Raw genomic sequence first — 12,237 nt, 5'->3', positions numbered from 1 at the left:
TGTACATGTACTCCTACTTCTGTTTAGTTTTGCATTTCTTTTTCACTTGAATGTTTTTGTTTATAATTGTTGTGTATTGTTGTTAATTTCTGGAAGACTTGTAGAATAAGATTTTCATTGTACTGAGTACAAATGACAATAAAGTTGATGTTAAGTTAATAGAGTTGAAGTTAAGAAATGGAGAACAACCGTGTTTAACACAGGTGTAAATACAAATATGTTTTTTTTTTATCTGCATACAAGTAATAATTATAAAAACAGAAGATGATGACATCCGATATCTGTTTAGACTTGTTGTGAACACAGAAAATGCATTTTAATGACAGATGTAAATGTTATCCGGCTAAATTATATCTGGATACAATCTAGGAAATACCAAGTATTAAAGGAATACTCCACCCAAAAGTTATATTTTTTATATGACACTTACTCCTTGTAGTTTGTATTGATGACTAAGGAAAAAAATAATATTAACTTTAATTTAATAAGTTGAATCTGGTTTCATACAAAATGGAGATAACATTTCTGAAAGAGCATTCATCTATAGAAACAATGCAGAATAATATGAAAAAAGTCAATGAACAATGAAGAAAACAAAAAACTGTAGTTCTTATGTAAATTTGGGGGCTTTGCCCCCTGCTCGCTTCACTCGTACACAACCCGGGATGCTACACAGCATCCACTTCGTGTCTCTGCCGCTCGTGTTGCGAACTGGGGGGTGCTGAATGCATGCTAAGGGGATGCGGTCGGATCAGCTGCTGTCTTGCTGCTGCCGAGCTGTGTGTCCTGCTTGTCGTGCTGCACGTTGATCATTTAAAAGCCTGTACAGCAGCTGTCCTTTTGTCTCAATGCCTTGTCTTGCGGTACGTTAAAGTGTCTTCGAGAAAATTGCATAGCGTCTCCTCCCAAGCCTTCCAAGATTTTTTTTTTTATAATAGAGAGATATGAAAAAAATATAATCAGCCGGGTTGCAGATTAACAGGTGAACTGCAAGCAGGTGGTTGGTGCAAAGCAGGTGCACAAGCCGGTTCAATCTGTTTTTGGAGAGAGTGCTCTGATGTAATCATTTTGAAAGGACCTGAAGTAAAAGGACAGCAAAAGTGAACAAACAGTAGACTGAAAGAAGTCCTCTGAGTTTTAAAGTGGCATAGTGTGAAGGATAATTCACCTGGGAGCTAGCTGTAGTGCTTGGAAGCCACCAATGATCTTTGGTGCTGTTATACCTGTGGAAGCCGGAGGGAGTTCTGGTGAGGAATCCCCAGGGTATTCTGACGTCAGTGACTTCAGCACCAATAACGTCCGTGGAGGGTTTAAATCCTGAAGTCAGGAGGCGAGAGAGGATATGTGCAAACTGGTAGGAATTAGCCAGGTTATGCAAAAGAGAAAGAGACGCTGAGGTTTTGTGCAGCGTGTTAAGTGTGCATGCCACCCCATGAGGTGGACAGAATTCAGGGCCTGTACGGATAGGCCCAGGGTCCTAGCTAGAGCTATTATTTTCTGTTGAATTTGTACTTTTCTGTTTTTCTGTAGAACACACTTCCTTTTGTGCTTTACTTATTTAGTAAAGTTACCTTTCGTTGTAAGGATTTGGTGTAGTGGGAGGAATGTTACAAAAACAACCACTCCAGTTCGTACATATGTATGGTTCAAAAAAGAACTACTGGCACCCTTTAAAAAAAGGTAGGTTCAAAAAATGGCTTCGGAAATATGCAAAGTTTTATGTTAAAACAATGGAAAAGCTATTGATTTTTAATTCAAAGCAGGTATTTCAAAACTAATTCTTTTAAATTGGTACAAAACAAATCCCACACCATAGGTCACTGATGCTCAAAGTCTTGAGCCAGAGGGCCACTTTTTTAATATAATTGTGGGCCACCGTTAACCATGTCTTTATTTTCTTCTAGAGTTCTTTTCCATATATTTTGAAAAGGGAATAAACAATTAACAGCAATTACAACCCTAAATAAATTCAATGAATGTTACAAGTGAACTGTATTAATGGGACGATTGACATTGCAGGACCATGGTTAAGTAAGGCTTGTGGGAGGTTACAGCAAAGGTGCATGCACTGGTTGAGATGATCTTCTGTGCCTCTGATTCTTAATGAGATTCATTATTCAAAATCCAGACTCCCAGATGTAGGCACAGCCAAACTCGATCAAAATGCAAGCGGCAAGTCTGTTGCAATTAGTGTACCGCTGTGCCTACTGTGTCCAAAACATTCACAGTTCCTTCTCATTGAACTTGGCTTTGATCACGTTGTTGCTCTGTAACTGAATTATCTCCATCTGGAATGACACCTCGCCAATATGGGGAACGCAGTCTGGCTACAGATGGGGCATGTCCTGGTGGCAGCAGCTGTTGAAAGAGTTTTGGACAAGTGAGAGCACTTCTTTCAGGATTTTGAAATTATCAAACTGGGTCTTAAATTTCTTGAGGAGACTGATGAGCAGTACCTTCACTGTCTCATTCACTGCGTCAACTACATCCCGAAAAATGTAAAGGTGCAATTTTCTCTCCTTTAAATTGGTCAGGAAATAAGTTCATATGTGTGCAAAAAACAGAGTTTTCAAAGAGATCTTCCATGCTTCCATTCCAAGTTTTGCTGTCCAGCTATTCCACAGGGAGCTTAGTAGAGCCAGATAACTATAAGAATCTTCACCAAGCAGCTCTGAAAATGTCTGCTTTGTTTGGGTCTCCATACCTCTGTGAGTCTGACATGAATGTCATGAAATCAAAGTTCAGAACACGACTGACAGACTAATATTCAAATGACTCCAGAAGAGTAAACCTAAGTGGCTCCACTCCACCATACACCTCTCTTGTTGAGGCATCTGACTAACTAAAAAACATGTCACACATGCAACTGGACATGTGACTAAAGTGAAATAGTGACATGTGACAAAATGAATAAGTCATATCTGTGTACAGGTTGACATTCAGAAATCCGGCAACCTCTGGACCTGAGGAGTGCCGGATTTTTGAAAATGCCGGATTTTGGATGGTTTTATATATGCTGTATATATTTAACAGAAAATGACTACCTGTACAGTCCTTTAAAGAAGAAAATTAAACACTAAATGAAAAGCAAATGAAATTTTAATGTTGACCAACTAAATAAAACAGTTCTACAGAATTTTAATTCAACTCTACAGCAGCAAATAAATGATAAAATGAGAAGGAATGAGCAGGAATGCCTGTTAGCCGGTGTAAACAAGACCCAGCAACTGATTATCAACTACAGTGCCATCAAAACATAACGGCGCCTTCTGAAAACAGTGGCGCGTCAACATGGTAAATTTGAAAATGCACTCTGAAATCCATGCCAGAAATCTGAAGGATCTGGATTATCGATGGCCTGATTTTTGAATGTCAACCTGTATTTGGAATTGTATTGTTTTGTTTTGACAGCTTTCATGTTTTAATTCAATAGTGTGAGATACACTAGAAAATGCATACAGACAAACAAAATGCACTTGCAGGTGAACTAAATATCTTTTTGTGATGTTTTAATGCAAAATGTGATTTGTGGACACCAACATTTTGTAAATTTTCAGGCAAAACAAGCTTATTCAGTTTGTTTGGGTTGAAATAAGCCATGAGAATAAATGTTATAAAACGTGAGTAGCTCTCGGCCATTTTCATTTTGTAAAAGTAGCCATCAGGGGAAAAAAGGTTGGAGACCCCTGCTCTAGAGTTTATGAGTGGTGCAAGTCATTCCAAGAGGAACTATCCTCTCCTCGGCCCACTGAAGGAATTTTTAGGAGGGAAGAAACTCAAGTCGATTAGATAGATAGTTTGTCAGTGGAGCAGGACGGTGACAGCAGTCTGTCACTGAAGCTGCTCCTCTGTCTGGACATGATACTGTTCAGTGAATGCAGTGGATTCTTCATAATTGATAGGAGCCTGCTCAGCGCCCGTCGCTCTGCCACGGATGTCAAACTGTCCAGCTCCGTGCCTATAATAGAGCCTGCCTTCCTCACCAGTTTGTCCAGGCGTGAGGCGTCCCTCTTCTTTATGCTGCCTCCCCAGCACACCACCGCGTAGAAGACAGCACTCGCCACAACCGTCTGATAGAACATCTGCAGCATCTTATTGCAGATGTTGAAGGACACCAGCCTTCTAAGGAAGTATAGTTGGCTCTGTCCTTTCTTGCACAGAGCATCAGTATTGGCAGTCCAGTCCAGTTTATCATCCAGCTGCACTCCCAGGTATTTATAGGTCTGCACTCAGTCACCTCTGATGATCACGGGGTCCATGAGGGTCCTGGTCCTCCTAAAATCCACCACCAGCTCCTTGGTTTTGCTGGTGTTCAGTTGTAGGTGGTTTGAGTCACACCATTTAACAAAGTCCTTGATTAGGTTTCTATACTCCAAAAAATTGATTGAGGAGGTTAATGACGCTGTGCAAAGAGTGAGTCAACATGCAGTTACAAGACTTCTGATCGTCTGGGATTAAGGGCCGTCCTGAGCGCTGGAACAAGTGGATTGCAGTGGCAGGGAGACTACATAGAAAAATAAGTATGTAAGTCGTTTCATGGTATTCAATAAAAAAAAAGTGTAGGTCATAAGTTCCTGTTTATATTTGAACGCCCCTCGTAATATAGGTTGTTGTATGTGCTGTTTATTTTAAACACCTTTTTATAATTTTTCTTCATCTTTATCAAGCATAACATTCTCAAACCCACTTAATCCAGTATGGGGTCACTGGTGACTGGAGTCTATCTTGGCAACACGAAGCACAAGTCACCCACCAATATAGATGTGGCGCGACTCAGAATTCAGGATAGATTTTTGTGAATAAGTTGTCAAGTATGTCTTTTTTTTTCTTTTGACAGGATTGGACTCTGTTCAGATTAAGCAAGCTGGCTTGATTGGTGGCCAGAATAGTACCAGGAGAATAGGTGATTATCGAGTGAAATACAGCTACAGCGACATAGACCTACTGAGGTATGGCCTTACAATGTGAAAAACATTTCCAAATGATAAGGGACCTTCAGAAAGTCTTACTAGTTCATCATTTTTTTACTTTCCACCTGCTCTGCTGGCTGATATACTCTTGAATGTCCTTATCTGTGACACTAACACTCTATTCACTTCACAAAATAAAGCGACTTTATGACAATGCATTCATTGCGGGACTAGCACGATAATCACTCAGCAGAATTCATTTATCAGCAGTGCAGCAGTCTGAGGATTTTTTAAATTACACTGGCAATATTTATCCCAGTATTGCCTTGTCATGTGATGCCAATGTAGTTTTTATGACTGTTAGGCATTGCAAAAAAATTACAATACAGCACTGCCTGAATGTAGCAAGAGCGGTAATCTATTGCTTTGAACAAAACAGAGTTAACTTATTTTAATGGCATGTAATGTCAGTTGTTGAATGTCATTGATAAATAACAATTCTGCTGAAAGGCAGCTAAGCTGAAATGTGCAGTGTACGCTGAGCAGCTAAAATGCTTCTATTTGTTATGCTCATTTAAAAATGAGGGAATCAATCAATTGATTCAGTTTGCTTTTTTGTTTTTTCACCTACACGTAAATCTCTTCTCAACTACAATGACATTTCCACCTTGCATCTTCATCGTTGACTGAGCGGACTGTGCTGCTGAAATATAGCAGTAGTCCTTGCTTCTCCTTACATCTCATGTGGACTTTATTTGTTTTGACCGATTTAAGTATTTATGATTTTATTATTTTAATGAGATACTATTTAATGTTATGCCACAAGAAACAGTGCGACACAGAAAAAACAGAATCAAAAAGGCCAACAACTATCCTGACCTACAAGAAAACACCCAAAAGAATGAAAAAAAGATACTTTCACAATGCCACTTCCAGTCGTCACCAGCTAGACTGATGTAATATATGGAGGATACTTTTCAATCCGCTACTGTCCTCATCCTAAGCAAAGCCTCTTGCTTGTACATTGAAATCTGGAATATTTCTATACACATGATGGTAACTGAATATTTGATTGACTGTCTTCCGCTCCTTTTGTATTAGTGTTGACAATTCTGCATCATGTAACTATCAAATTCCAAGCCTGCATCTTCATATTCATAATCCATCCATCCATCCATCCATTATCCAACCCGCTATATCCTAACTACAGGGTCAAGGGGGTTCTGCTGGAACCAATCCCAGCCAACACAGGGCGCAAGGCAGGAAACAAACCACCGCAGGGCACACACACACCAAGCACACACTAGGGACAAATTAGAATCACCAATGCACCTAACCTGCATTTCTTTGGACTGTGGGAAGAAACCAACACACACACGGGGAGAACATGCAAACCCCACGCAGGGAGGACCTGGGAAGCGAACCCGGGTCTCCTAACTGCGAGGCAGCAGTGCTACCCTCTGCACCACCCTCATATTCATAATCCATTATTTAATTAGTAAATAGAGCAATTAGAATTTAGGCTTCTTTTTGTCTTTTTCCAGAGAAAATGAAATGTTTTGGTTGATTAAATGGTTAATCATTGAACCGCTTAACAGTTAATTCATATGTACACTGCCTTCAGAAAGTATTCAGAAGCCATCACTTTTTGCACATTTTAATAGGTTGCAGCCTTATGCCAAAATCCATCCATCCATCCATTTTCCAACCCGCTGAATCCAAACACAGGGTCACGGGGGTCTGCTGGAGCCAATCCCAGCCAACACAGGGCACAAGGCAGGGTGCCAACCCACCACAGGACACACACAAACACACCCACACACCAAGCACACACTAGGGCCAATTTAGAATCGCCAGTCCACCTAACCTGCATGTCTTTGGACTGTGGAAGGAAACCGGAGCGCCCGGAGGAAACCCACGCAGACACGGGGAGAACATGCAAACTCCACGCAGGGAGGACCCGGGAAGCGAGCCCAGGTCCCCAGGTCTCCCAACTGCGAGGCAGCAGCAGTACCCACTGCGCCACCGTGCCGCCCCAAAAACCCTTTACTTAGTACTTAGTTGAAGCACCTTTTGCAGCAGTTACTGCCTGGAGTCTTCATAGGTTTCACGCAATAAGTTTCGCACACCTTGATCTGGTGGTTTTTTGCCGTTCTTCTCTACAGATCCTGTCAGTCTCTGTCAAGTTAAATGAAGACTGTCGATATACAGCTATGTCTGGGTCTTTACAGAGATGTTCAGTTGGGTTTAAATCTGGGGTGTGGCTGGACCACTCCAGGACACTCTCAGAGTTATCCCTAAGCCACTCCTATGTTGTCTTTGCTTTGTACTTAGGATACCTTTGGCCCTGTCTGAGTTCCTGAGCACTCTGGAGCAGGTCATTTGCTAAGAATATCTCCATACTTTGCTTTGTTCAACACTGATTAGTCTCCCAGTCCCTGTCATTGAAAAACAGCCCCACAGCGTGATGCTTCCACCACCGTGCATGCTTCACCATTGGAATGGTATATTGCATGAGCAATGAATTGCACCTGATTTCCTCCAGATGTGACGTTTGGAATTGAGGCCCTAGAGTTAAAATTTTGGTTTCAACAGACCAGAGAATCTTAAATATCATGATCTATAGTTTGCAAGTCCTTTTGGTGACTATACAAAATCCATGTAGATTAATGTGTCATCTGGCCACTCTACCATAAAGCAAAAATTAGTGGAGTGTTGCAGTGGTGGTTGACCTTCTAGAAATTCTACCGATCTCCACACTGATTTTCTAGAGCTAATCAAGAGCTGACCTGTCAATTGTTTTGGTCATCTCTCATACCAAAGCCCATCTCCCCTGATTGCTCAGCTTGGCTAAAACACCCAGCTCCAGAAAGAGTTATGGTTGTTCCAATGTTCTTCCATTTAACAATTATGGAGGTCACTGCGCTCTTGGGAGCTTTCAGTGATCTAGAAATGTTTCTGTAGTATTCCCCAGATCTGTGCCTCAACACAATATTGTCTCTTAAGTTCTGCAGGCAATTCCTTCATCCTCATGGCTTGATTTTTTTCCCTGGTGCATATTTTCAGTTGTGGGACCTTCTACAGACAGGTGTGTAAACCTTTCTTATGTTGCGTGCAGTCAGTTGAATTTTCCAGACAAGGTGTGGAATCATCTCAACAATGATCAATAGAATGGAATCCACTTCCCACACTTCAAGTGTCATGGCAAAGGGTCTGAATGCTTGTGACAATGTGGGATTTACATTTTTTGTTTATTAAATTTACAAAAATGTCTAAAGTCCTGTTTTCACATTGGCATTCTGTAATATTAAATGCTGTTTGATGAGGGAAAAAATGAAGTTTAAAAGGTTATAGGATAAGGCGGGAACATAAAAAATGTGAAAAAGTGTCAGGAGTTGAATACTTCCTGATGCCCCTGTATGTATATTTATTGTATACTGTAAATTACAGTGGGTATAGAAAAGAATCCCCCCTTTTGAAACATTCTCATTTTTTTTGCTTTACAGCCTTAAATGAAAACACACATAAAAAATATTTCTTCCCAGCTTTACTTACTCAATACAACCTCTAACATCCAAGTGAAAGATATCACAGCTACAGTTCAGAAAAATGATAAAAAAAAATCAAAAACGATTAATAAAGGATCACAACCCCAAACACCCCCCCCCCACACACCCCCCAAGGTCAATATTTTGTTGACCCACCTTTTGCTTTAATGACAGCCTTGAGTCTATTGGGACTTCTCTATCAGCTTTACACATCTACATTGAGCCCACTCAGTATTTGCCTGCTCTTCTTTACAGAACTGTTCCAGTTTGGTCAGATTGGATGGTGAGTGTTGGTGGTCTGCTATCTTCAAATCTTTCCACAGGTTTTCAGTGTGATTTAGGTTTGGGTTCTTACTGGGCCACACCAGGACATTCACTTTTTTTCTCCTTCAGCCACTGTGTGGTCAATTTTGCTGTGCGCTTCTGGTCGTTGTCGTGTTGAAAGGTGAACGTTCTGCCCATCTTCAACTTTCTGGCAGAGGGTAGCAGGTTTTCCTCAGAATTTGACAGCATTTTGCCTCATCCATTTTTCCTTCTACCCTAACGAGAGCCCCAGGCCCCCCACAACAGGATGTTGCCACCTCCATGCTTTACTGTAGATATGGTGTGTTGTGAATGGTGAGCTTCATTGGTGTACCGTTTGGTATTGAGGCCAAATAGTTCGATAGAAAATATAAAAATGTTTTTCCACTTGGCATCAGAATCTTCAAGGTGCATTCTGGCAAAGCTCAAACGAGCCTTAATGTGGCCTTTCTTGAGAAGTGGCTTTTTCCTTTGCGAAGCCACAATTGTGGAGCGCTTGTCAAATTGTTGTCACATGTACACAATGACCACTCTTTGCCATACAATCCTGTAACTTATTCAAAGTGGTCATTGGCCTCTGGGTAGCCTCTCTTACCAGTTTCCTCCTTGCTCTTCCATCCAGTTTGGAGGATCCAGGAGGGTCCTAGGAGTACCAAACACTTGCCACTTCTTTATCATGGACTTTACTGTGCTCCTTGAGATTGAGAAAGCCTTTGCGATTTTTTGGTCTCCCTCTCCTGCCTTATGTCTGTCCACAGCTCTATCCCTGAGATCTTTTGAAAGTGGCCTGCCACCCATAGTCAGCTGTTTACTGTCAGTTGCACTACCAAGGAAAGGAATGAAGGCTCCAGGAACAGCTTCACTAATCACACTCATTACAATTGATCACAGGTGGAAGGAAGCCAGTAACCATGGTCTGCAGTGGAAATGGTGGGCACTTACACCTGACTGAGTTTAGGTGGGGGGGGGGGGGGGGGTCCTTTATTAATCTCAGTATTTATAGTTTTTTTATTTTTTTTTAATTCTTCTGAACTGTAGCTGTGATATCTTTCACTTAGATGTTGTAGATTGCATTGAGTAAGTAAAGCTGGAAAAAATATTAGTTTGTGTGTTTTCATTTAAGGCTGTGAAGCAAACAAATGGGAATATTTTGAAGGGGGGGGGGATTCTTTTCTATACCCACTATAGTTTGCTCATTAACAAAACAAATGCATCTCAGTAGACACTTTCTTCAAGACAGAGACAAATTATATATGGTGCCTGCATTAATCGAAGATGTTGGAGTGTGCCTCCTTGATCTACTCAAAATGCAGTGCTGTCTAAAATTGTTTATAATTACATGTTTAAGATTTTTCAACCTGAACAGCAACATAAAATTAGTATATGTGGAGCTGAGTTGTTTGTTTTGGTGAAGAAAATACTGAAGAGGATTGACTTCAATAAAGAAGAGAAAATGAGCATCCAGTAAGCAGTGCCAATTACGTATATGTGGAATGTTAATAGCAAATATACAGGAAGTAAACTAGATAGAGTAAGTGACCCTGAGAACTGGGGTAGAGCAAGTGATCGACAGATTGCTTCATACCCCTGCCTTATAGCTACAGGGACAGTTTGGTTCTGTTTGCCCATCAAATTAAGTGGTTGGCCAGTGTCACAGAATCTTCATCACACGGCCATATGTTTTCAGGGACCTGCATTTCTTTCCCACGGTGGCATTTGTAGATTGGGCACATTTCCAAAATATTTGTTGAACTGTCATCACATCCAAGACAAGGGCCTGTATTGTATATTGTTGTTTTCTGATTTATCAGTGAAAGAAAGTTGGCTTTCTCTAATGGTGATCTATCTACCCGATGTGTGCTTGTCAATCTGTACATCTGCTTGTCTGTATTGTGTATCGTGTAGCTGATGTGTCCATTGTGCCTTTCTTATGTATTTTCAGACCTGCAAAGTCCAAGCCAATTATAGCAGAGCCAGAGATCCATGGGGGCCAGTCATTGCAAGGTGTGACAGGGTTCCTGCTACTTATGTCTGATGGATTATACAGAGCTTTAGAAGCTGCTCATGGGCCAGAACAGGCAAACCAGGTAATGACTAGATCTCCGCAGCTCCAACAACTTCACAATTATTGGCACCCCTCATGAAAATGAGTTAAACTTTAATGTATGTGATGAAGCACATACAGTGCATCCGAAAAGTATTCACAGCGCATCACTTTTTCCACATTTTGTTATGTTACAGCCTTATTCCAAAATGGATTAAATTCATTTTTTTCCTCAGAATTCTGCACACAACACCCCATAATGACAACGTGAAAAAAGTTTACTTGAGGTTTTTGCAAATTTATTAAAAATAAAAAAAACTGAGAAATCCCATGTCCATAAGTATTCACAGCCTTTCCTCAATACTTTGTCGATGCACCTTTGGCAGCAATTACAGCCTCATTTTTGAATATGATGCCACAAGCTTGGCACACCTATCCTTGGCCAGTTTCGCCCATTCCTCTTTGCAGCACGCTCAAGCTCCATCAGGTTGGATGGGAAGCGTCGATGCACAGCCATTTTAAGATCTCTCCAGAGATGTTCGATCAGATTCAAGTCTGGGCTCTGGCTGGGCCACTCAAGGACATTTACAGAGTTGTCCTGAAGACACTCCTTTGATATCTTGGCTGTGTGCTTAGGGTCGTTGCCCTGCTGAAAGATGAACCGTCACCCCAGTCTGAGGTCAAGAGCGCTCTGGAGCAGGTTTTCATCCAGGATGTCTCTGGACATTGCTGCAGTCATCTTTCCCTTTATCCTGACTAGTCTCCCAGTCCCTGCCGCTGAAAAACATCCCCACAGCATGATGCTGCCACCACCATGTTTCACTGTAGGGATGGTATTGGCCTGGTGATGAGCGGTGCCTGATTTCCTCCAAACGTGACGCCTGGCATTCACACCAAAGAGTTCAATCTTTGTCTCATCAGACCAGAGAATTTTCTTTCTCATGGTCTGAGAGTCCTTCAGGTGCCTTTTGGCAAACTCCAGGTGGGCTGCCATGTGCCTTTTACTAAGGAGTGGCTTCCGTCTGGCCACTCTACCATACAGGCCTGATTGGTGGATTGCTGCAGAGATGGTTGTCCTTCTGGAAGGTTCTCCTCTCTCCACAGAGGACCTCTGGAGCTCTGACAGAGTGACCATCGGGTTCTTGGTCACCTCCCTGACTAAGGCCCTTCTCCCCCGATCGCTCAGTTTAGATGGCCGGCCAGCTCTAGGAAGAGTTTTGGTGGTTTTGAACTTCTTCCACTTATGGATGATGGAAGCCACTGTGCTCATTGGGACCTTCAAAGCAGCAGAAATTTTTCTGTAAATTTCCCCAGATTTGTGCCTCGAGACAATCCTGTCTCGAAGGTCTACAGACAATTCCTTTGACTTCATGCTTGGTTTGTGCTCTGACATGAACTGTCAAATGTGGGACCTTATATAGACAGGTGTGTG

At 41.6% G+C, this 12,237-nt stretch overlaps 1 protein-coding gene across 2 annotated transcripts in view; it reads left to right on the top strand.

Annotated features, from left to right (window-relative positions):
* tab1 (TGF-beta activated kinase 1/MAP3K7 binding protein 1) overlaps positions 1-12,237 on the top strand; it is a 112,243-nt gene that overhangs the window by 77,618 nt on the left and 22,388 nt on the right. For both annotated transcript variants that reach the window (XM_028815124.2, XM_028815123.2), the window contains exons 7-8: positions 4,838-4,949; positions 10,704-10,848. In XM_028815124.2, the coding sequence (XP_028670957.1) occupies positions 4,838-4,949; positions 10,704-10,848 (257 nt within the window). The remainder of the gene's footprint in view (positions 1-4,837; positions 4,950-10,703; positions 10,849-12,237) is intronic.

This window comes from Erpetoichthys calabaricus, chromosome 12 (genome assembly GCF_900747795.2).
Source record: "Erpetoichthys calabaricus chromosome 12, fErpCal1.3, whole genome shotgun sequence".
In the NCBI taxonomy this organism is placed as follows: domain Eukaryota; kingdom Metazoa; phylum Chordata; class Cladistia; order Polypteriformes; family Polypteridae; genus Erpetoichthys; species Erpetoichthys calabaricus.
Note: the sequence above shows the minus strand (reverse complement) of the source record. Positions and strands in the feature narration are given on the sequence as shown.